Genomic DNA, 27,383 nt, shown 5'->3' on the forward strand with positions numbered 1-27,383 from the left:
TTTATTTTTTTTTTGTTAAAAACGAGTTGGCAAACCAACTTGAAATAGACCTTTAATAAAGTGGTTTGAATGCAATACAAAAATTTGAATTTTTAAGGTTTAGACTTGAGAGGTTGAGTTGAGGGGTCAGATTATTTATTGACACTCCCAATCCAAATTTTGAATTTATTATAAAAAGTTAAATTTGACATTATTAAAAATATATTCATTATTTATTTTTAAAAATAAAAACTTAATAAAAAAGTCGTAAAAGAAGATAACAAAATTCGGTTCAGAAAATAATAAAAGTACTAAACTTTTAATGGATTAATGAGACCATCTATAAGTCATAAAATTTTAGTCCTCGGTAAATAGTTTTCCCAAGAAACCAACATTCTAGAATACACACATGCGAGCATAATAATATATATATATATAGATATATGATTTTCTGAAACTATATGTTACTTTATAAATTTTCTTGTATTTTATAAAAATGAATTTTCCTATAATTAATAATTTAAATAACACATTTCAGTTATTAAAAAAATATTAAATAAATCTATAAATTTGAGAAAATCTCTTAACAAAGCAATGCAAATTTAGGGTTTAAACTAAGAAAAATTAAACGACAAAATCATAAGAAATGTGCTTAATAGGGTTTTAAATGGACAAACAAATAGTCCTACTTGATCACAACCATTAATGTATGAATGGAAGGCATCGATTCTCATCCTAACATTGATTTATCTTCTAGCTCAATAAATTAGGACAAATCCTTTCTCTAAAATTAACCAAACAGAGTAAACTTAATGGAGTGATAAAATGACAATATTCTACTATTGGCTAAATGATTGCAAGGGAGTGAGCAGTGGTAAGGGAAGTAAATGGCAGTTCTCGTGTAGTGTGTCCTTAAATCCGCCATTAATTGAGGCTTAAAACCTAAAACCTAGTTAATTGCTTGAGGTAACTAGTGTTAGCAAGATGGATTGCTATGATCATACTAAAGTTTGTAAATGCAAGCATATGATATCATATGAATGAAAATGCTTGATCAACTTGAAATAGTTTGATCCCTTCACTAATTTCCCTTATTATCTTAGTTAACGATTAGTAGTAGTTTTAAGTTTGCTATTTATGTTGGCTTAGGGCAAGTTGAAGGCTTTGTTAAAATTAATCTGAACAATTTGATCAATTGGACTTAAAAGGTTTAATGGGGTCAATCACACTAATTAGTAAAATTAGGCTCAATAAAAAACTAATTGAGGTTGAGGCGATAATGATTAATCAATTGTTATAGATACCAATGTTTGGCTTGAATCAATTTATTTAATTTGGTCAAAGTAACTAGAAGGCTTCAAATGTACCAACTTGGGCTAAGTGAGACAATTGTCTAAATTAAGGGCTAATTATGGCCAAGTCATGCACGGTTTACCTATTGAGCTTGATTTAAGGCCTTGAGTTCAATCAATTTGACAAATGTAATGATTTTGTAAGTATGGGATAAATATATCATTTTGGTATAATTTAGGTCAAAGTGCTCAATTGAGCTAGACCAAAAAGGTTATTTAGCTCAATTAAACATATGTAGTCTATTAGGATCTAGTAGAATGGTTGACCAAGGTTAATTTGATCAATCATGAAAGTTTGATCTTAGTTGACTAAATTGGGTCTAAATGGGCTAAACTAAGGTTCAAGGGATCCTAGCTTGGTCTAATAATCAATTAGGGCCAACTCATTAATGATTTTATGATGGAAATTCTATGAAAGATATTTTGTTAAATAATCAAATCAATTGATTCAATCTCATTGATTAGATCTATTATTTATGATTTTTAGGGTTAGGTTGACTAATCTTCAAACTTGGGCCCATAACTTATGTTCAAGTGGTCCAACATATATCACAATAAACATACAAGTGGTTAAACCATTGGATAAAATTTTGAATTCTTAAGCTGTCAATTAGATCCATATAAACTAATAAGGGCTAAATTAGTGTTATGTAAAACATATGGCTAACTAAAATCAAATCCAATCAAATAGATATAATTTTATTGGAAATTGAGTTATCAAAGGTGTAACATCCACCATCTTAGAATTTAGTCAATCGATTTACTATAAGTTTGATTCTTTACTTTAAGTCGAATGGTATTAAATTAACTCTAGAGAAGTCCATAATTTGATCTGAGATATAGAGAATGCAAGTCACCTAACCATTCAAGGGAGCGCTATGATGCTAGAGATTCCGGCGCTGTGGCATTGAGTTCTCTATTCGGGACAGTTTTGGTGAGGTGTTTCAGTGCTTTGAGCCATCACTGCTACCCCTAATTCACTGTTCATAAGATTTTGAGAGATTATGGAAGATTCTCCTAGGGCGGTGCAACGTTGGAATGTTGTGCACCATGGCAGTGGGTCTGAATGAATGCTTCTAAAATAATAAGCATCATAATTCATTTGCTAACTCCCGCTCATCCCAACCATCCTTGCTAGAAAATATAAGAAGAGGAGAGAGAAAGAAGTGGATAGGGTTTGGAGACCATAACTTAAAAATCATATGCTCAGCTAATTAAGAGAGTTTTCTGGCATGATTTAGACAACCTATACTCTATGTTTTATTTCAATTCCAAAGTGTATATAAAAATATTTTTCTTAAGCTTTGGGAAAGTTTCATGACTATGTAATTTTTAACATAACACTGTGCACTCTACTATGAATAAGTTGACTATAACAATACAAATTTACACTGGTTTATTTACTATGTTTGAATTTCTAAAGATTTTGGATAAGTGTGCCACTTCTAAACCTCTGTGCAATTAACAAAATATGTTAAATCAATATTCTATATAGTCCATATAAATTTAGCATTATTATGAAATATTTTGATATGTATCTAAAATTTGTAAAAAAAAATGTAAAACTAGACGATTCAAACACTTTATTTTAAATCTTTAGTTATACACTACACATGCATTGTTATGCATTTCATGACATTTTAAAGTTCTATTGTGAAAATGAAAGTAAACCGTAAATTCTCTGCTTCGGCCCAATGCAAACATATAATTATTCTATACTACTCTATTCTATTATGACCTCTGAATTAGCTATGTTCTAATTCTGCTCTACACTTGTTTAAGTAGGTGGGAAGTGGTAAAAAGGGAGTTATAGGCAGGCATTGAATCATGTGCATTTTGTGCATCCATAGTAGCATATGAGTTTAAATTATTTTGTTTCCATGCTTTATATAGTATAAACCTTGTTCTATTATAAGTTGAATAAAACTATGAATTCTATGTGTTCTTGCTCATTTAAATTAGAAGTTGTGAATTGAATACTATTATGGATAAAGGTTGACTATTGAGTCTTGTACTTATATTAGTATTTAAAATAGTTCATGAAAAGGGAATGATCTTGCTCAGTAAGTTGGTTCTAATAGGGAGCATAAGTTTTGGGTCTGCAAGGTACTCATTGTTTTGCTAGTTTATAATTTATATAGGTATTTTGTTGGAATTGTTGTATTTTGATTTTTTTTTTTTGTTATTCTAGATGTAATGCAAATCCGTAGAGGAGTTTATGTATATTTATGTATTTCATTTTATTTGTTGAGAATTAGATGGTTATGAGAGTGAAGGATGTAATTGAGGGTTGAGAAATCTATAGGATTTGCAGGTTAAATTCCTCCATTAAGTCCTTGGATGTTACAAAAAGGTCTCCTATTGTGGGCTTTATTAAGTCCATTGTGGTTTTATTAAGTCCAATGGGGTCCTATGGTCATCTCATAGTTTAATCTCGCATCTTGCAACACATCACATTTAGTCTCAAAACAAATGACAAGGGCAATGGTAAGAATTTCCATACCATCTTACTTCTATTGTCCCAGCTCATCCCTAATATCATAATGAATGGGTGAGTAATAGTGAGGATATTCTCCTTCACCTCTCTATATAAAAACTAATGATAAAATTTAATATAGTACCAAACATTTTTAACAACCTCGATTGATTATTTTGTAATACGATATAATTGTTCTTCAATTCCCTAACAACTAAAATTGTTGAACTGACTATTGGAGATTGGCAAAGATTAACTAGTAGCATGTTGTTCATCAAATCCCTCTTTTATTTTTTCCTCAATATAAACACTACACTTACTCATAAAATATATGGCAACCACTTTTTTCCTTATAACTCTAGTTGGAAGATGTTGAGACAGCATATGTATAATAAATAGATAGAAGTTTTTTTCATCATATGTATGCACCAATTTTAATTTAATAACCACCTACAAAAAAGCAAAGTGTTTTTACAATAATAACTTATATAAAATAACTATTAAAGTAAAATGTTTATTCATTAACACTGACAAATAATTTTGCCTTTGAGCACTTTGTTGCTTATCTAGCTCAATACTCTTGGTGCTCTAACTTTAAAGTATTTTGCACATTTTTTCCTCAATTTTAATGTGACTTTATAAGCTAAGTACTATAATGTTATGACATGTTTATTGATTATGTATTAGGTTAGGACATTTTGTTCAAGACCGTAACCTCATAGTGCATTATATCTTTAATCAATCATTTTAAGCTACCCCATGGACATCAAGAGAATGCTTTTTGATCTTCAACTTCTGCATCATCTTAATAAAAATAGTATTACACTTATCATAGTTGGATAGGACATTATTTACAAGATAATATAAATTTAACTTCCAACACATCACACCTCTTAGTGCACAGCTTGAATGATTTCTCTAAAATTAAGTTCTTAAAGTTTTCATATCTATGTAGGTAATTAATAATAAATCTTGTACTTCTACTAATTTCCATGAATTCTTCCTCAAATGAAATTTCTTCAAATTCCAACCCAATTATCAGTGCAAATTCATCTTCCTAATGTTGAACATAATGTGAGTCGCTCTATTCTCTTCATTGTTGGACACCCTAGTAGTTGATGAATTAGGGCTCCAAAAAACTATAGTTTAAGTGCTTGAAAAATTTATCAAGGTAGGGATTTCTTATAAGATCAAATACTCCAAATCGTTTAAAATTTTTATTCATTATACTCCTAGCTCTTTTTGTAGTTTGAGCAGTGCAAAGTCTATGTAATTTGAGCGAGATTTGATCATAGTTTGAACAAGCTTTTAGCCTGATTCGAATGTTGTTATAACCAGAAATATGATATCTAAAGAGGTATATGGTTTAGGATTTGGCATTGGAATAAAGCTTGAAACACATATTAAAACTTCTCATATTGTTTAAAATATAACCTGCAAGGCTCAATTCTTGATAATGAATGCTTTGAACCTAAATAACCGAAAGTATAATAATACAAATCTTTTTTTTTGTAATAATAATAATAATAATAATACAAATCTTAAACATACTATGATTAAAAAATTGAGAGCATTATAATAAAGGGAAATTTACGTACATACCACTTTATATTATCCTATTTACATATCTAACATCAAAATTTTAATATTATATGCATACCACCCTATATTATTTTAATATCAAACATGCCACTCATATTTCCTTTCTGTCACATATATTTCATTTCTACCATTCATATTTGATATGAAAATGAACTATAGTGGTATGTATACAAATAACAACAACATCAAACCTTTGTCCCACTACGTGGGGTCAGCTACATGGATCATTTTTCACCATTGTGTCTTGTTAAAAGTCAAATTCTCAATTAAATATAATAAAGAAAGATCATTTCTAATATTTTCTAACTAAATCTTTTTATGATGTTATGTATGTAATATTTAAAATTTATGTGTTAAATATATAAATATAATAGTATAGGATGGTATGTATGTAAATCCCCCTATAATAAAGCTTTGTTGGCTATGCTTGAGATAATAAAAGGTGCTAAGAAGATAAAAATTTACATAATCTGTTTGCTTAGATTTAGGCTTATAATTTATTTTAATATAATAGAGATAATTTTATTTAAATATTTTTTAATTTTTTATTATAAAATAAATGGTGATGATATTTGATTAATAATCACATGCAATGTCAAAAATTTTAAAATTAACGTACATATTTATTCAAATATGATTATCATGAAGTAATCTCCGAACTGTTTTTTTAATTCGTTTCCGCTGTTCTTGCCATTCTCTTAATGCTAAAACCCTAAAACCCTCGAGCCTCCGACGATAAGCGCAATCGAAAGCCACGCCTCGTCTACCCATGTTCTCCCCGGCGACGAGGAAATCTTCACTACTTCGGCAGAAAGATCGTAATCAATGGGGTCATGCAGCTTCGGCTCCACCTGTTTCGTCTCCGTCGACGCCTCTTCCTTTGGAGCAGGCCAGCGGCTTTCTTTTGACCCCTTCAATCCCCAACCGTCCTACGACTGGCACGCCAGCTCCTTGGGCCACTCGCCCATCCGTAGCTGTGAGGTAGTAATGTACTAATGTTCGGCCCCCGCTTGAATCTCTTCTCCGTAGAGCCCTTTCTTAGTTTCCTAAAGTTATTCTTTTCCAGCATATTAGGGATGCTGGATTTGAACTTAGGCTTTTCTTCTATCTATTGTTTATTCGTTGGCTGCCGATGTTTCTGGTATGTGATCCAAACTGGTGTGAAATATGTGATATCGCTGACTATTAAGTTTTTTGCATGAGAAGCAGTTTTGTTCATCTTGTCATTGAAAATGATACACCTTGATGGAGCTCCTCGAATGAATAAGAATAACAACCAGAGACCTTGCTGGCAGGGCTAGTTTGTCTTGAAGTAAATGGATTGGAAATAAATGGCACTTACTTTTTGGAACTAAGTTATAAGCGCTTGTGATGCAAGAAAAAATTTGGGAAGGGCCCCAAATTTTTGCAAGCAAAAAGTAATGCTTCATAGATAATAGAAAATTACATAAATTGCCAAAAAAGATACAAAATACTTCAAAAAGACACTTTTATATCATAGTAGAAAGACACTTACAACTTCTGACTCTTACAAACACGAACAAAGACCACATCTAAAGAAGCTTGCATTCATCGAGAAGAATGATACATTTGGAGTGATCACCATGGAGAGAAGAAGAGGTTAAAATCACCTGTTTAATCATTCGAAACCACTGTGTTAACATTACACACACCCATGTTATCCACTTCTAAATTGTCTTGAAATGAAACAGGAGCTAAATAATCATTCACACCAGGAGCAACACCCTCACCATCCTCATGATCATCAAAATTAACATTACAAACATCCTCCGGAACATGTGCATCAGCCTTCAGAACCACTGAAACAATGGGAGACCCACCATCAGAAATAACTAAGGGAGGCTCCACAAGACCAACATCAATGGAGTGAACAACAGCCCCAGCTGCCTCCACCCCAAGATAAAAAACCACTCCATTACCCGCACTAATGAGGACCTCATTAGAAGACGTAACATGACACAAAGGATTAAAAGAAACAACACCAACATTTCCATCAACAACAACATTTTCCACAACACTAGTTTCATTCCCAACAGTCTTAAGAGGATTAGCAGAAATAGTAGGACCATTCACCGGGATAGAGGACAGGATTCGACACTCCCCCCCTCACATGCCTAAGAGCTTTACATTGATCACAAAAGGGAGGGGAAGCCTACATCTCAACACTCTGGATGTATCCAAACTTATCAGGACCGAGCCATACTTTTTTCGGATACTTTTTAGTGATGTCAAGTTCTACCAAGACACGTGCAAGAGAAGGCCAAGAACCAACGGAGGTGGCGTTGTCAACTTTTAACGGGCGGCCAAACAACGAGCCCAAAGCGTGAATAATTCGAGGAGAAAATAGATGAGGCCGTAAATTGGGGAATGAAATCCAAATGAGAATAATAGAGGATTCAACACCCATATCAAGGGAGGGAGACCATTTGGTTAATTTCATGTAGCAATTATAAATAAGGTAAGATTTGTGGCATAATACCCTGCTATAATCCATATCACTCATCAATTTAATCAGCACATGAGAAAAATCAAGCAAGGTTATCTAGAAATCAACCATGAGCTTAAGGTTGAAAAAAAACCTTAAGCTAGGGCGACCAGAAGGAAAAAAATCAACTAAGACATACTAGAAGGGTGCCACAAGCGAAATGATCTCCTCCTTTGAGATCCACACATATGGTAAACCCCGAAAGGTAGTCGTTTTGATCTTCGGAAAACAAACATCAGAGGCAGAACCAGATAAAGCATCCAAGAAAGAACACGACTTCTTGGATCCATCCAAAAAATCAGGATCCAAGAACCGATTCGCTGCCATACAGGCCACGAATGACCGAAAGGGATGAAGCTGAAAACAAAAGGCACAAAAAAATCAAAGGAAAAAAAAGGAAAACTTTCCTTAATCCAGAGAGACGACAAAGGCAGAGAAGCCCAGGTGGAGCCGAATGGATGATGCTCTAGCTCCGCAGGAGAGCGTCGCCAGAGAAAGCTTTGAAAGAACATGATTTTCTTCATACTATTAAAAATTATATAAAATTAATTTAGGGTGGGCAAAAAAGAAACTCATTTTAGCTTAAACAAATAGAAAAAGTGAGTGAGTTTGTAAGAAATAAATTTCTGCATAACAAATAGAGATCAATGAAACTCACCTTAAAAATTCAGTTTCAATTACTTTCAAATGCTTGGATTGAAGCAATTGGCCTTTAATGTAGAGTAGGTTTATGTTGGCAATATGATCCATAGGAAGATTAGATTTTGATCACTCATATATATATGTTTTTGCATAAAAGTAAGAGCCAATCCCAATATATCAAAGAAAAAAAAGGGTGACAACTACCAGTGCAATTTATTGTCAAACATACAAAGAGGAATTACATCAGTCAAAAACTTTATCCAAGCAGAGAAGTAAATTTTATGTAAGAACAAAGAGGGGGAGAAACTAGTTAGGCAATGATCCATAAAAAAAAATACAAGAGAGTCCTCACAAATTGATAAAAATAACCTAAAACAGTGATGGTGGGTGACTGTTAAGAGTAGTATGGTAGTCAAAGTTTTTTGCTAGATCTTGTATAGGCATGCTCTTCCTGTCAAAGATCTTTTGATTTCTTTCACGCCATATATGAAAGTGCAGGCATAATCATTAAGCACAGGTCATTTCATCATACTTTTTGAATTTGCCCCAAAAAATAATAATAATGTTTCGAGGGACTGTTTGGAGCAATCACAAGCATCATAATTGTTTATAATACAAAAACATGTTGGAATAGTTGTGCTAGGGTGAAAAAGAACATGGTTCTCCATATTAACATGCCAAAGAACACACATCCCATATGTTTGGATATTATGCTTTGCAAGTGTATTCTTGGTCCTATGCTTGCCCATGAGGGCCAACCAAAATGCAGAAGGTTGCGCAAGAATCTTTTCCGCTCTTGAAATTAAATTAGCCCATAATTTTATGGTATAAGGATCTTCGAACGAGAGCTTTGTAGAAGCGATGCTGAATTGAATGGTATTTGTGAGTTTCCAATCAATTTATTAAGTCTTTATGAAGATTTGGGAAGCTAACAGTCCACTCATTTTGCAAAGTGTTTGATCAAGGTTCTCATAAATAAGATTATTCTCAGGTTGTTAGACCAAGTATATAAATTGTCTATTGTGAAAATGTCATCAAGGCCCACACTCTGGAGGCAGTGTTAAATTCCATGAGATTTGTTTACTTCTCATCCCCTCCACAATTTTTTAGAATTGAATGTATAGCAATTCAAAATTCCAAGCATTATGCAAGGAATACTTTAATTTTAAGAGATGTCTATTATATCCTCCCATAACCTTCTACGCTTACAAGAATCATTGGAATCTTATACGTAAGAGAACATAAATTCCGAATTCTGATCGTTAACAGTTGTGAATAATTTGGTCGCTGCAGAATAACTACCTTGTCTTGAGCTTGTTAGATTCATTCCACCTAATGACGATCATTCCTCCCTGATAGTTTTTGTTTGCTAGAACGATCTTTTTCTCATTTATTTTGTATTTTGTTGCCCGACCTTATGTTGTGGGATAAAGATTTAATGTTGTTGTTATTGTGCCATGAATTTCTTCCTTTCTGATTTTCATTTTAAGAAGACAATAAGTATCAATAGACCAAAATGAGCAACAAACTCTCTGATGGCCTTAAAGGTGAGTCTCCAAATGAGATCAGTTAGAGTATGGCAACGCATGTGATGGAAGATCAGGCTAGAGTATGGCAACACAGGTGATGGGAGGCTTTCAATGCAAACTCTAGCATATAATCCAATCGGATTTTTACAGCATTTCGTGCATCCACCCCAATATGATTGCCAATCTTACTAATGACGTCACTGAAAATGTTCCAAGTCCAGATGTGGAAAGACGATCTAGGAAACTGTTTATTTGGTTTATTCTTTGTGTTTTTGACAGTTTTAGCTATGCTATTTTTTCACCCCGACTGCTTGTGTTTCATTAAAGTTGTTGTTAGGCTATTTTTTTGTTTGGGCATATCATGACCTTTGATTCACAGACACGGACACGCAGACACGGATACGATACGACACGGACACGAGACACGTCAGTTATTGAAAATATAGGACACGGACACGGGTTAGACACGGTATTATAGTTATTATATTTAAAAAATAGTGTATAAAAATTAAATAAGTATAATTTTAAAAATAATTTGAAAATAATAAGTCATTTAACTAGAATTTGTGTTTGAAATGATTAGTATTAGGATGTCAAGAGTCAGGCTTCAATGTCATTTATCAGTCACTGAGAGAGGAGATGAAAATACCTTCATTGCCAAAAAGAAATGATAATGAGAATATTCGATGATTGGGTATTAAGTGCGGACGTTGATTTGGTGTTATGGGTAAAAAATAAGAAATTTAGTTTAAATTCCGTCAAATACAATAAATTATATTTAAAAAAATTCATAAAATATTTAAGATATGCGTGTTGGACACGCGTGTCCAATTTGCATTTAATATTTTTTAATCGGACATGTTTTCAGCGTGTCCGACACTTGTCGGAGGAGTGTCGGAAGAGTGTCGTGTCGGATATGGTGTCAGACACTGCACGCCTCTTTGAGGAAAAGTGTCGGTGCATCATAGATCATGACCATTTTAAGTAATTTGTAGCCATTATTTTAGCTGCAATTATTGATTTTGTCCACTAGTGTGCAATTTTTTTTAGCTTGTAAATACGAATGAACAGGCATAATCAGGCTCCAGCTAAGACAGAATCTTAATGAAACAAATTGTACTGAAGATCTCATGGATGGGTAAATTATATGCATTATCTTAATTAATTCTTTTACTGAAAGAGGTTTTGATGTCTTCCATAAAAGGGAAAGGATGTATATCCACCGAGTTGTTCATCTAATTGTTTTGACATAGCTTGTGATATTTGATCCTGAAAAATATACCGCTTCTTTAGAAAATCTATTCATCTACGTTGATTTATCATTTCATATATTAATTTTTGAAGTTTATTTTTTGGTTGGTTGGGAATTGTGACAATGCTAATGATGCTGATCATGATTTATAGATTTATATTTTTATATTCTTCCTTTCATTGAATTTAATATCTCTGATTAATTTTCTTATATGATTATCATTTCATACGGTGGGTGATACACTGATACTTGAAGGAATCTGGAGCATCTATGAGACTATGATGATACTAATCTAAGGGAAACATACCTCTCTTTATTATTTGAAAAAAATCCATAGCAGATAATATGACATTTAACATTCTGTACAGGAAGAAATAATAAAAATGCTGATGCATGCAACACTCACTAATTAAATGGAAAATTTATTTAACCGTTTTAGGTTCAGATCTGAGAAATGGTAAAATCCTTCGTTTCTGTCATCAGAATTCCGACTACAAAGGATTTAGAGAAGGGAACTGATGTTGATCAAACGAAACCAGTTTATGTCGGGGACTTTCCTTGTCATCTTCGTGATGCACAAGAGGAACTGCTGCATGAGGTTTCATCAGGTATGTATTTTGTCAGGGTTGGGCTTTAAGATGACTTCGTAGAAGGTCTGTGGGGATATTTCTACTGATTATCTCCATGTATTGAGCCTTTGTTTTTGTTTACTTTTGTATGAGCGTAGGTGATAAGTTGTTCACAGGTGGCATGGATAAGGGAACAGGACTTTGTTGGATAATATGCGGAAATAAGCTTTATATATGGAGCTATTTATCAGCCTCTGTTTCAAATAAATGTGTAATTCTTGAAATACCTTCCTCTGTCTTAGAAATAAGTGATGGAAACAGGAAAGGAAAGCATTTTAATCACTGGATGGTCTGCATAGTTAGATGGGATGCTGTTTCTGCAAAGACTGAGAAGGTGTTACGACACTGCAATTCCGCTGGTGTTATCATCTGCCATATGAAGACTCAAGCTCTTGTATATTGGCCTGATATTTTTGCGGAAAGTAGAAACATGCCAGTTTTTAGCCTTCCAACTCCCTTGGATGTCAGTGAAACCAATTTTCATAATGAAGGGAGAAAAGATGCCAACGAGCACCAAGAAATTTGTTTGGTTGGAAGCGTTCACCTGTCTGAACACCATCATATTAACTCTATTATTGCCGCCCCAGTTTCTGGCAGTTCTAAAGAGTGCATTGCAATAGCTTGCCAATCTAGTGGCAAGTTGTGGCATTTCTATTTTACTCCATCTGGAATTTATAGGAAAAAGATCCGTCATGACATATTTGGTGCTGGTTGTGTTAGTCATTCTCAGACAAATAAAAGGTATGCAAGATCACTCAACTGGCATCTTCAGCCACATGCATGCTCAGAAAAATCTGGTTGGCAATTCTTTTTGTTGACAGACCGTGAAATTCAGTATTGGAATGTCATGCTCACACCTGAGGTAAATGTAACAAAACTATGGGTGAACGAGATTGTTGGTAATGATGGCGATCTGGGCATTAAGAAGGATCTGGCTGGGCAAAAGCACATCTGGCTTTTGGACATGCAGGTGGATGAGCGTGGTAAGGAAATTAGTATTCTTGTGGCAACATTTTGCAAGGATCGGCTAGGCGGTTCAAGCTATACTCAGTATTCTCTCCTAACAATGATATGCAAAGCTGGAAAGAACATCAACACAGAGAATTCTGCTGCAATGAGTGCTAGGGTTTTGGAGAAGAAAGCACCTCTTCAGGTTATAATTCCTAAGGCAAGAGTGGAGGATGAAGAGTTCTTGTTTTCTATGAGGCTTCGTGTTGGAGGCAAGCCTTCTGGTTCTGCAATTATATTATCTGGGGATGGGACTGCAACTGTGACCAATTATCTTAGAGGTTCTATACGGCTTTATCAGTTTGATTTACCATATGATGCAGGAAAGGTTCTAGATGCTTCTGTTTTCCCTTCTGCTGAGGATGATGAAGAAGGGGCATGGGTTGTTCTGACTGAAAAAGTCGGAGTGTGGGCTATACCTGAGAAGGCAGTTTTACTTGGTGGAGTTGAACCTCCAGAGCGAAGTCTATCACGCAAAGGGAGCTGCAATGAAGGAATCACACAAGAAGAAAAAAGAATTCAGGCTTTTGGCGGAAATATGGCTCCTAGAAGAGCTAGTTCTGAAGCTTGGAGTTCTGGAGACAGACCAAGATCGGTGATAACCGGTATTGTGCAGAGAACTGCCCAAGATGAAGAAGCGGAAGTTTTACTTGGCCGTCTTTTTTGTGATTTCATGATATCTACTGAAGTTGAAGGTGCATTTGAGAAGCTTAGTTTTAAAGGAGCATTTGAAAAAGAAGGTGAAACAAATGTTTTTGCTCGCATGAGCAAATCCATTGTGGATACACTGGCTAAACATTGGACTACAACTAGAGGAGCTGAACTTGTGGCATCAGCTATTGTGTCGTCCCTTTTGTTAGATAAACAGCAAAAACATCAAAAATACCTTCATTTTCTTGCTCTGTCCAGGTGTCACGATGAACTTTCTCTCAAGCAAAGTAAGATACTGGCGCCGTCTTTTGGCTTTTTTCTTAGTGTGGAATTGTGTCATGGGTATAGAAGTTATTTTTTGGCTTTAGGTTAACGAAAAATTTGGATACCTAATTGAAAAAATGAAGAAAACTGTTGTGCCATAGTATCCTAATACTTGAAGCAAAACGATCATGAAGACAGTAATCATTGATATGTATATATATATATATATATATATATATATATATATATATATATAAAATTTCTATTCTCTTTGCACATTTTACACAATCCATCAACATATTTGAATGATTATGCTTTAAAGTTGCTAAAATCTATTTTTACATTCTCAATGAGTTTTAGCAAATTTAATTGTTAGCCGTTCAAATATATTTCTGGATATTGTAAAATGAGAAAAGAGGATGGACTTTATCATTCTAAAAGAGTATACACGTAGAGAGAGAGGGAGGGAGGGAGAGAGAGAGTATTATCTTTTTAGAATTATAGGAGCTCATATTTTCATATACGTTATGGCGGTTATGCTATTTATCCATATATTTGTGATGGGCCTTGGAAGTAAAAACAACAAATAAAAGAGAAGAACAACGTAGGAACACAAAGATAGGGCTGATTTTATTATTTCTCCTTCAATAATAAAACAAGATATAATTGATCTACTATTCGAGAGATAGATTCTTCTAGAACCCTAGATGACGCTAGGAACTCACAACAAACACTAGGAAAATGAACTTAACAATATCCTCCCAAAATCATAGACAAACTCCCTCTTAAATAGCCTGAGAATACAATAACACAATTAGAACCTTTCTTAATATGCATAAATATAATTTAGGAAACGTTTCTAAATAAATAGAACTTTCATAATCAACATAAACATAATTTAGGAAACCTTCCTAAATTATTAAACATGATTTATTCCTAAATAATTAAATATGATTTAGAAAAACTTCATAAATAATTAAACATGAATTAGGTAGCTTTCCTAAACAATTAAATATATTTTAGGAAACCTTCTTAAATAATTAAACACTTTCTAAATAGCATAAATACAATTAGAAAACTTTCCTAAACAACTTCTCCCTTGATTAAAAGCCTTCATAAATAATTTTTCTTAATTAGAAACTTTCCTAAACAACTCCTCTTGATTAGGAACCTTTTTAAATAGCTTCCCCCCCCCACCCCCAACAAAAAAAAAAAGTATAAATACTCTCTCTCTAAAAATGCACTTTTGCCTCAAGGTGGAAGGATGAAAACTATCTATTGATCAACTTGTAAGGTTCGCATGTGGCTTTGAGCTATGGCAAATCCTTTCACTTGATAAGTACCTTCTGAATAATTAACCATGATGCTGAGAATAATTTGACAACTTTTTTTAAGGGGAATAAAATGTATGATGCAGTTATGCATAACAGACTTGGTTGGGACATTATCTCGATGTAAGTTGTAAAAGAGCTCTATGGTATATCTGGATTGCATAAAAGTCATGAACTATACAGGAATGGGCAAAACATGTGGGTCTACATCCATCTCCCACCATATGAACTAAATTCTTGAGAACCGAGATGAATAGGTGTAGCTCTTGCTGCAAGATATTCAGCTAGTTTCACATCGAAACTAGGATGCAGTGACGCTCCAACTCCCCATAGCTTCTTCCTCCTCCAATGTAATAGTTGTCGTGATCCCTCCATGTTTCCCCCGAGTATCGACGGTGGGAATCCCACCTTTCTTCCCTCCGCCTCACATGACCCAATCCCCATGCAGCCCGATCCCCTCTTTCTCTGGTCGTCCACTCCTCTTGCCCCAAAAGTCCTCCCATAGTGGTCAACCACCCCACTACCTTCACCATCAAACTCCCTTCATGCCACCCCCATCTGAAAACCCTATTCTGCCCCTAATCGAAGCCCAATGAGGTGGCTCTTTACCCCCTCCTTCTTCGATGACCCACACCCTTTACTCGAAATGCTTCCCATAGTAGTCGGCTACCCTACCACCTACACCAAAAAAATTCCTCTTTGTCCTCTCAACCGAAAACCCTAATCCTCCCCTTATCGGAGCACTAGGAGGTGGCTCTTGATGGAAGAAACTCTTCTCGTCAAACTCCTCTCCGATCTCCTTTCCCTTCGATTCAGCCAAGGCAATTCCAGCCAAATCTTGATTAGGGTTAGCCATCAGAACCACTAGTGGAGTTTATGATTGCATCTCTAAGAGCTTCCTCATCATCTCCTCTAGAATTTTCTTTCCCTTTGATTTAGCCCTAGGAATAGCAGGCTAAGCCTTCGATTGCATCTCAATCAGTTTTCTTATCATGCCTTCCAAGTTAGAAAGCCTTCCTTCCATGGATGAAAACCTCTCTCCATGTCGGATTTGATTTGCTCCATCTTACTTTCCAATGCCTTCACCTTCTTTGCTCAGTGCCATAAGTCCCAAAAAAGTGTTTTGATACCAATTTGATAGCCTTGGAAGTAAAAACAACAAATAAAAGAGAAGAACAACATATGAACACAAAGATAGGGTTGATTTTCTTATTTCTCCTTCAATAATAAAGAAATATACAATTGATCTACTATTCGAGAGGTAGATCAGCTCTCCCAGAAACCCTAGACGTTGTTAGGAACTCACCACAAACACTAGAAAAATAAACTCAGCAACATCATTGCAAAACCATAGACAAACTCCATCTTAAATAGCCCTAGAATAAAGTAACACAATTAGAACCTTTATTATTCAGCATAAATATAATTTAGGAAACCTTTTTAAATAAATAGAACCTTCATAATTAACATAAACATAATTTATGAAACTCCACCACTTCTGCTACTAGACTCCTTTACTGTTGTCCCCCCATCCGAAGATCCTATTCCACCCCTTATGGGAGCCCTAGGAGGAGGTTCTTGGTGAAAGAAACTCTCATCATTAAACTCTTCCTGTTCGACTCTTTTTCCCTTGGTTGTGGTCAAGGGAATCCCGATCGAATCTAGATTGAGGTTAGCCATTGGAACCATCGGTAGAGTTTTTGTTTGCATCTTCAAGATCCTTCTTAACATCTACTACACCCCTCCAAATTGGTTTTCCATATAGTTTTTCATAAATGAAAACCTTTCTTCCATGGTAGAGCTTCTCTTCCACGCTGGTTTTGAATTGTTCCATCTCGCATTCCAACTCCTCCACCTTCTTTGCTGCCATTCACTTATCTATGTCCCAAACCGCAAAAATCAGCAAAAAACAGCAACTAAAATCTTCAAACTGCAAAAATCAGCAAACTAGAGGAGATATGCAGCATAAATATGCGAGGAGATCGAAGATTTTTGTCCAGGAGACTGCTTTGATACAAATTTGATACGTCTTGGAGACAAAAACAACAAACGAATAATATAAGAACTGTAGAAATACTAATAATAATGGTTAATTGTGGATCGTAACTTCAGTTTGAAGGAAATATATATGTGATCTACAATTCGAGGGGTAAATCGGCTGTCCTAAACAACCTAGACGCCGCTAGGAAGCCCTCAAAGAAAAAGTTACATCAAAACCTAATCAAAATCCTCATAACAAAATATACCATAAACTTAGTCTTAAATAAGCTTCTCCTCATTCCCACCTAAATCAGCCCCTCTTCATAATATATTTCTATCTCCAATTTGAATTTCAATCAGTAAATCCTTCCTGATTAATCCTGAATCAACCCCCCCCCCCAAAATATATTTTCCTCTCAAATTTGAATTTCAATTAGGAAATCATTCCTAATTAATCCCTTAATTCATCTTCTCACATAATGAATTAATATTTTACTGAGTCCCCTAAGGGCTGCTGATGATTCTCACTTCTCATCCACTATAGTCTTTCTTGTCCTCTGATAATCTCTCTTATTTTCATTTATTTTCTTTATTACTTTTCATTGTCTTTATTTCCAGGAGGCCTTATTACCCCAATTGGAAGCAAAGCCATGGACAATAAAATGGGTGAACTTCTTGATTGCCATATCTGAGAATTATTTAAACATCCTTTTGGGATTAAACTATTTCTAGTTGATAAATCTTAACTGCTAAGTTCAATCTATTTATCACTACACGGCTTGAATGGTGACAAAAGTACACAACTAAATTCATTATATTGATTATTTTGAGATTTTTTTCCTTGTTGCTTGTTTTAACTCTATTCAATTTCTTTCTGTTGTCATTAATCAACGATGGTCTATGATATGAATAGATGCTAATAATGCTTTCTTTTATGAGGTTCTTCTTGAAGCAATGTATATAGAGACCTCCTTGATATATTGCTCGAGGGGTGAATAAGATGAAAAGTTATAATGGATTTATGTGGAGCCCTAAGTTTGGTTTGACAAACTCTAAGAGGCTCTTGATTTTTGCTATATATGTTTATGGTATCCTTCTTATTGAAACTTATATTTCTAGCTTTACTAAGGTGAAGCAGTCTTTGAAGGAGATATTTATCACGTAAGATCTAGGATATCAGAAACATTTCTTGGTATCAAATTGTAGAGAAAATAATGTATTTCTTTCTCATAAACAAAAAATGTGTAGTTCTTGAAGAAATTGTTTTTGGATTTAAGCCTGCTCTAGTGGAGACTCTGCATTCTGCAATCATCTAAGACTGTTGAAAGCTATAAAGATCCCTCTCATTATTGATGTCTTGTTGGCAAATTTATATAGCTGTTACACCATCTTACATATATTTTTTCATTTGTGTGGTCAATCAACATATGCAAAACCTAATATATATTGTGTAGCTATCCTAATAATTTTAGGATATATTAAAAAATTTCTTAGAGAGTGGCTTCACTCTTAGAGATATAATGTCAAATGGGTATATAGGTGAAAAGGTTGGAGCAGCTCCACCGGAAGATATGATTAGAGAGATTCACCTTAGATGGTTTGGTTGCATAAAATGCCGGACTTCCGATGACCTGATTAGGAGATTAGATGCATTAGATTTGACCTATGTTAAGCAAAGGTAGAGGTTAGAAAATATTAGAAATTATTATTTTTTATTAGATTTAAATGAAAATTGGACTCTTAACATGAGACAATGGAGAAAAAAGATTCATGTAGCTGACCCCACAGTGGGATAATGACTTGATGTTGTTGTATTAAAAAATCTTCATTGAAAACCCTTGTTTGTCAAAAATATAATTATTTAAGAATTTAGGCCTTTTCTGATGTAGAATATGCTTTACCGGTTCAGGATCGAAAATCTACTTTTGGATATTTTATCTTTGTGGGTGGAAACTGGAAACCTTGTATCTTGTGTGTTAAAAGAAAACATTTGTAGCTAGATCAAGTGCTCAAGCTGAATATAGAGCAATGACAGATTCGAACCATAAATTGATTATAAAAATCCAGTTGAAGAATTTGATTTTCCTATAGTTGCTCGATTATCATATTGTTTCACTTTTATGATCCTTCATTATTATAATGAGGCAACTATCTACATTAAAAGCAATCTTATCTTCCATGATAGAATGAAACAATTTAAAGTTGATTGACACTACTAGAGATGCTGTCTTATCAAAGAAGATCATCACTTTAACAAAGCTTTGGGACCTCTTCGTTCTTTTCAATTTTATAACAAACTAAAATTTATGGATATGCATGCTCCAACTCGAGAGAGAGTTCTATTGTAGGAAATTAACTAGACTGGAATGTGTTATATCTGAGAAGTATTAGATTGGTGAGATATGCTTGCATTACATTATGCATTTTTTTAATTGATGATATTCATCTCTGTATTTTCTTTTTTGTTATCTTTGTCGTGTATGCCTATTTATAGTCAATATTTTCTGTCAATGGAAGATTAGAAATCGTCCCTTTCAGTTTTGGAAACTGTTCTAACATTTGTGACCAGAAATTAAAGCACTTTAAAGTTAATTGCGTAAGCTAAATTTGTAGGTTACGCATGTAAGCACATATGGAGAAGCGGAGAAGTCCTATAATCAACAAGAAAAATGTACCATTAAGCTGACTTCTATCGTTTTTTAGAAAATGTCGTAAAGCTGACCTATTATAACCATGCAATTTTGTTATATTTGCTTAAAGTGTAGTTAATGATTTACACTTAACACATGAAATCTATTAGATTCAATCATCTATTCCTCGTTATCTGTCACTCACGCTGCATTTTGTTAATGGAATTTATAGTACTATATTCCAGGTTTGATATCCATAACTGAACTTTGATTGGTACGGAGTATTAGCAAGTGAAATCATAGAAGATTGATTCTTGAATTTTACCTCAGATATCAGCATTTTCAAATTTTATGAGTTGAAAACAAATTGTCCTCTGCGTGAGGAGAGTGTTATGACCATCAATCCATAAGAAAAACTAGTTAAAAAAAACATTACACCGCTGGAGTTGTCAAATCCTGCCATGTAATATTCAGATGAAGTTAGGTGCGTGGGCCTTGCAGGAGTTTGTATTTGTTAATATGTTAAACTTTCTAAAAGTTGTAAGGTGTACTTGGTGCAGTGCTGAAATTTTGTTTTAGCCTATTCTTTTCATGTACTACAGTGAATTATAATTCCCTCTGTCTATTTACTTTTCTGGGATCGCATTCACACGCACTACTGCAGTGAATTAGAATTCCTCGTGTGTTTATATTGACCTTTCTGGGATGGCACAGCTTTCTTTACTTTAATTTCTGTACTGTCAATTTCATTCGGCAGGGCATGCTTTGCTGACCATCATGGAACATGGTGAAAAACTTTCCAGCATAATCCAACTGAGGGAGTTACAGAATATGATTAGCCAAAACCGCTCAAACAACGCTGATACTCTGCCTTCTCAATCAGAGAATCGGCTGGGTGGTTCTCTGTGGGACCTTATTCAATTAGTTGGAGATAAAGCTCGTAGAAATACGGTAATGCTTATGGATAGAGATAATGCTGAAGTATTTTACAGCAAAGTTTCTGATATAGAAGAATTTTTTGATTGCCTTACCCATCACATTACTTATATAATTGGTGAAGATCAACCATATAATATTCAGCTGCAACGGGCTTATGAAATATCAAATGCCTGTTCAATTTTAATTCAGGCTGCCATGCAGTATAGAATAGAAAACCAGACCTGGTATCCTTCTCCTGAAGGATTGATACCTTGGAATTGCCAGCCAGTGGTCAGGGCAGGTTTATGGTGTATAGCATCTTTCATTATGAAACTGTTTAAAGAATCAGCTTTAATTGACAGCTCAAGGAAACCAGATCTGTGGTCCCAGTTAGAGGTACTAACTGACATCTTACTGGAGGCATATACTTGCTCTATCACTGCAAGAATTGAATGCGGGGAAGAGCATAGGGGTTTGGTGCAAGAATACTCGAGGAAGAGGGATGAACTGCTTGATTCCTTGTTGGAACTAACCAAAAGATTTGCAGATGCGAACTACCAGGTGAGTGTTTAGATTCTAGAGATAAGTAGCTAAAAATAAACTTTTCCTGGGAAAAAGTTCTTGTTCTTAATTATTTTAAGATTTCTGAATGAATATTCTCAATTACATTTTCCTTTGCTTGGCGTCTATCATATTATTGGTACGTCTATAAAGCAAAAATAATAGTGTAAACAAGTTGTATTGGCTATTAATCTGGAAAAAAACACAAATTATTCTTCATTTGAATACTTAGTAAAATTTGATCTTGTAAACACTTTGCTTAATATGGGTATCTTTTTCAAAAATTTTTGCAATCTTGTATTTACCTTTTTTCTAGTTTATGAAGAAGTACAACAACAATAACAATAACAACAAGTCTTTATCCCACTATGTGGGGTCGGCTACATGAATCCTTTTTCTCCATTGTGTCATGTTAAAAGTAAAATTCTCATCTAAATCTAATAAAGAAATGTTATTTCTAATATTTTCTAACAAAGTTTTTTTTAGGTCTACCTCTACCTTTCTTAACATAAGTCAAATCTAATACATATGTTTTCCTAACAAGGTCATCCGAAGGCCGCTGATTTATGTAACCAAACCATCTAAGGCGACTCTCTCTAATCTTATTTTTCTCTGGAGTTACTCCAGCATTTTCACGTATATGCTCATTTCGTATCCCGTCTCTAAGAGTAAAACCACTCATCCACATGTGCATCTTTATCTCTATAACACTTGACTTAATATTATGCTTCTCTTTTAATGGTCAACATTCTGCACCATAAAGCATTGCAGGTCTCACTACCATCTTATAGAATTTTTCCTTAATTTTGAGAGGGACTTTTCTATCACAAAAAAAGCCCGATGCATTCCTCCACTTCAACCATCCAACTTGAATTCTACTAAAAATATCCCCATTTATTTCACCATCACTTTGAACAATAGACCTAAGATATCTAAAACGTGTACTCCATTCATATCCCGCACTTCTACAAGAGTTTCATGGGAGTGTTGTTGGGGGTCACTCAGATGTACATAAGACATTCATGAGACTGTATGCTGAATTATATTGGAAAGGAATGAATAAGGACTTAGAGGAAATGGTGGCCAGGTACGAGGTTTGCAAGAGGAACAAGTATATGACTATGACTCCAAGAGGATTACTACAGCCGTTGGCAATCCCAGGCAAAGTATGGGAAGAGGTCTTTATGAATTTCATAGACGGGCTACCACGATCATAGGGGTTTACAGTTATTCTGGTAGGGTGGATAGACTCAACAAATATGCTCATTTCATTCCTCTATGACATCCTTACACGACATTACAGTGGCGGTAGCTTTCATCAGAGAGGTGGTCTGATTACACGGGATACCTGAGTCTATAGTATCCGATTGAGACAATTTGTTCCTCAGTCATTTTTGGAGAGAATTGTTTAGATTACAGGGGATGGTACTGAAGAGGAGCATCGCTTACCACCCTCAGACGTATGGACAGACAGAGGTGGTCAATAGGAGCTTGGAGACACACATGCGATGCTTTACTTCAAAGACACATCGACTGTGGGCTAAGTTGATGGCATGGGCAGAATACTAGTATAACACTTCATACCATTCAGGGTCCCAGATGACTCCTTTCAAAGTGTTGTACGACAAGGATCCACCTCACGTGGTACACTTTGGGCAAAATATCACATCAATTTTTTTAGTAGAGCAGTACTTGGAAGAAAGAGACAAAACATTGGAGGAATTAAAAAGACACATGTTCAAAGTCCAGCAGATTATGAAAAGGCAGGCGAATGAGCACAAGAAGGACGTCCAGTTTGAGGTAGGGGGTAGGGTGTATCTGAAGCTTCACCTTTTCAGGCAGCGAACAGTGGCTATGAGGAGGAATGAGAAGTTGGCCCCGCGGTATTTTGTTCCCTTTGAGATGGAAGAAAGGATCAGAGTTGTGACATATCGACTGAAGCTACCTCCGATCTCTTCCATACATCTGGTATTCCATGTGTTAGAGCTAAGGAGAGCTATAGGGAATCACACCACTAGTCCAAAGTTGCCGACAACATTGACTGAAGATTTGGAAGTGATCTTTGAACCACTAGAGCTGCAAGGGGTATGCTAGGGAGGAGGAGGGATTAAAGAAGTGTTGATCAAATGGAAGAACCTTCTCGATTATGATACTACATGAGAACCTTACGAGAGGATGCAAGATCAATTTTCAGTGTTTCACCTTGAGAACAAGGTGGATCTTTGGGAACGGTGAATTGATAGACTGGTCCAGGAGGGACCAATCCAACCGGCCCAATTGGGCTGATTGGTCTATAGCAGGCGGAGGCCTGCTGTTCGCCTAATCCCAGTCGCCGAGCCCCTGTGGGGCCTATTGTTTGAAAGGAAAACATTGATTTTTGGCAATCTTCGATTAGGGGAGGGGGATGCTTATTGGTGGCTGTTTTAGATATGATCTAATTTAGGAGAGGGACTAATTAGTAATTGAGATTATTTTTGTATGCTATAAATAGAGTGGTTAGGGTTGTGGTATCTTGTTATTGTACTGAATTTGTTCTCGTGTTTTTGTATGCTTAGGTTCTAGAGATGTCTAGAGAAGTAGGAGAGATAGACCCTCCTCTCGAATTGAAGATCAACTATCTGCTCCTCTTCCGCCTCCAGGACTCGCAAATAGAACTTCTGTTTAGGAAATATCGAATAAATCAATAGTTCCACGATATCCTCTACTATGTTAAGGCTTCAAACAATGCATCCCTTAGATTAACCATCAGCCAACGCATGCTTGGTTTATTAGGTGGCTGAGTGGAAACTAATATTATTTAATTTAAGTATTAGTGCTAAAGTGGAGTACTGTACAGGAATCCTATTAGTTAATATATTAGGATTTAAAGTCTAATTGACATCAATTTAATAATTAACAATAATTGTTAATTATTTAATCATTTAACATTAATTGTTAATAGTAATCAACAGAACAATAGTCTATTTATTAATCAAAATTAATTGCTAATAGTGTTTAAAAGTAATTATATATTAAACTTTTAGAAAAAATAAACTTGTTGGAAACTTTTAATAAAATTTAATAATTTGGGAATTAATTTAATTAAACAAATATTGTTATAATACCTAAAATTTTGGATATTACAATTTGCCTTTTGTCTCTGAGTTGTCCATGGAAAGTCCTTCAGGGAACATGCCCAGTGAGTACGAGTTACTATTTTCCTCGCATGCCTCCTTGGTTCTTAAATTTTGGGAGTCAAAGATTGTACCTGGCTCTTGCCAAAATTCTTAAACTCACTAGTCTATTAGTGACGATAGGGAACAGAAGCTACGCATCTTTATTGGGCATCATTGATAATTGATGCTATCAAATATTTCTGTAATTTTATTTTTATTTGAACAATAGTATGTTTTATGTTATTTTCTTTTTTTAACTATCTAATGATGGGAAAGCATCCAATGATCATGGTAGGTTGTGCATGGGGCTTGGTAGACCTTTGGTTTGCTGGCTTGATTGATCCATTCGCTGCTGCTGGTTCACGGGTTAATTGGAGAAGGTTGAGGTTGAACTCCTTCTCTTAGTTGATTGAGCTGAAGTGTAGTAGCTCATAAATTCTCTAAAGGTAACTCATTAAGATGGATTTACTTTTGGAGTGGTCTTGTCCCTTCTCCTTCCCCTTTCTTCTTGTCTCTCGGAATCCCGTGACTTGTTTTAAATGATGGCTGAAATCGGTGCCTTGAGTTCATGTGGGGTTGCTATTTTTCGTGCCTTTGCCTCTTGGATTTCTGGTCGGCTGCTAGTTTCCCGAGCCTGGGCTCTTTCTCGTGGCCTTTTGTGCTTGGTTCAGTGCGGTTCTTTGGATCCCGTAGCCTCTCCTTCGGTTCCTGGGCTTGGGCTGTTTCTCATGAATGAATGGGGGGTTTCCATGCTAGTGATGCTTGTAATTATGTGAAAATTCATAAAGAGAGACTATTGGCATTCCCCTATCTTGCCTATAAATACGAGAAGTTGTAAAGGAAGGGAGTTGATTATTGTGAGCAAAATTGCTATTGACCTGTGGGTTATTGGAAAAGCTTGCGAGCTTTGTCCACCTTCTTTCTCATCCCTTCCGGAAATCTTGCGAGCTCTTTCCAACCTTTCGTCTCGGCTTCTAACATCTTTCGTCTCTCCGCAAGTACCACTCCATCTGCATTCTTCTTCGGAAAGTGAAGCAACTTTAGGGTGTCGTATCTTGGTTGATTTGGAAGCATTTGTTGGGGAAATTGGACAATCTTGCAGTGGTGGACCATCAGTTTGCTAGTTCTATGCACTTATCTTATTTAACCTACATTTCGATGCATGAGAGGAACCCGCTCTGACGGTTGTCTGAGGATAGCATTGTTTTTACTTTCTTTGCTTATTTAAAAACTCTTAGTATTTTCTTGTTGGATTTTGAATGTTTTAGTTGATTATTACTTTTAATAGAATTTGGTTTCATTTCTATCCATTTTTCTCTTTGTGTCGATTTTCTTGCTTGTGTGTCTACATCAATAATCTTTTGGAACATGTGAGGAAACTCATTTTTGAAGTCAGAATGAAGGGATACAATAAAGAAGGTTGGCAATCTTAGTATTCCAAATGCAATTTAGGACAACTGCTCTGTCAAGCAGGTACGACAGTTTGTGTTAAATGAAATAATATACGGATTTGCAACCATTCAGTTAGTTCATGTTTGAAATTGTTTAAAACTGAGAAAAATGCTGAAGATGTACTGAGAAAGGAATTTGTTTGTGATAGAGATATACTATTTACTCCCAGAAAGTCATCCTGGAAAGTTCATTTAAGGAAGGACGCTAGAGAACACCTAATTCATTGTGTTGGGAGTATTCTGCATTAGTCTACATCATCTGAAGTATGGGAGCTCCCTGTAGATCCAACTTCTTCTTAGCTAGAACATGACTAAAAAACAAATCGGTCGTTATACATTTTTTAGGGATTCTAGAATGCTCTACTAGAAAGATGCGGAGGAGATGATGGCCAGCTGTGATATAAGTCAAAGGTACAAATACATGGCAATGGCTCCAAGAGGACTTCTAGATGGACAATACATTCGTTCCACCTTGAGGACAAGCGTGGCTCCTTGTGGGGAGGGAGTATTAACAGCCGAGGGGAGGGAGGGGGAGGGAGGGGAAGGGGAGGGGCACCTTGTGGGTCCCAGGGGAGCTATTATTCATTATGTAAGGAGGAAGAATCAAGGAGAAGTTTTTTAGGAAGGTTCCTAATCAAGGGAGATGTTTAGGAAATGTTCTTAATTGGGGGAACTATTTAGGAGTGTTTCCTATTATATTTATTATATGTTAGGAATGATTTAATAAGGGAAATTTTAATTAGGAAGCTTCCAATTATATTATTATATGTTATGAAGGATTGAATTAGGGAGGTTTTAATTAGGAAGGTTGCAATTATTTTTCTTATGTGTTATGGCTATTTAAGAGGGGGTTTGTCTAGGGTTTGAGGTTATGTTTTGCTGAAGTTTATTCTAGGGTCTGTTGTGAGTTTCCTAACGGCGTTTAGGGTTTGTGGGAGAGCTAATATCTCTCAAATGGTAGATCAAATGTACATTGCATTATTTTTTAAGAAGAAATCCAAATTAAGCCCCTAAATTGGTATTCCTGCTTTTATTTCTTATCTTGTTGTTTTTTACTTCCAAGACGTATCATAATCTCTCTCCCAACTTGTCATTTTTACCCAGTATTCTTAGCATCATTATACAAGTTTTCTCCCCATCTTTTAACAACAAAAGTAATTGACTAAGCCTCTTGCAATTGATTGGACAAATAGGGCACCGTCAATCTAGTTTTGCTCTGCCTCTTTTGCTAGCCTCTAAACTCCTTGTCTCCTCATAAAAAAACTCTAGATTTGATCTTTAGACATCCCTATGATACTTCCAAGCCTCCCCAACCCCCAAAGATTTCACTAGAATCATCTCCCAATCACATATTTCATGACTATAAAAAATCAACCCAAACTAGGCTCCTTATCCTAGTCCTTGTATAGCATCCATTGCACACCCCTAAACAATTTTTGGATATCCTTCATAAACTCTAGAGCACAC

The 27,383-nt window shown here is 35.2% G+C and overlaps 1 protein-coding gene across 5 annotated transcripts in view; it reads left to right on the forward strand.

The window, feature by feature from the left end:
- Positions 1–6,063: 6,063 nt before the first annotated feature.
- LOC110112578 (nuclear pore complex protein NUP133) overlaps positions 6,064–27,383 on the forward strand; it is a 36,205-nt gene continuing 14,885 nt past the window's right edge. For 4 of the 5 annotated variants that reach the window (XM_020844848.2, XM_020844851.2, XM_020844850.2 and 1 more), the window contains exons 1-4: positions 6,064–6,390; positions 11,822–11,946; positions 12,066–13,913; positions 20,589–21,310. In XM_020844848.2, coding sequence (XP_020700507.1) covers positions 6,179–6,390; positions 11,822–11,946; positions 12,066–13,913; positions 20,589–21,310 — 2,907 coding nt within the window. In that variant the 5' untranslated portion in view covers positions 6,064–6,178. Of the gene's footprint in view, positions 6,391–11,777; positions 11,947–12,065; positions 13,914–20,588; positions 21,311–27,383 lie in introns of all 5 variants that reach the window. The other variant, XM_020844852.2, reaches the window with a different exon arrangement.

Source organism: Dendrobium catenatum, unplaced genomic scaffold (genome assembly GCF_001605985.2).
Source record: "Dendrobium catenatum unplaced genomic scaffold, ASM160598v2 fragScaff_scaffold_459, whole genome shotgun sequence".
Taxonomy (NCBI): domain Eukaryota; kingdom Viridiplantae; phylum Streptophyta; class Magnoliopsida; order Asparagales; family Orchidaceae; genus Dendrobium; species Dendrobium catenatum.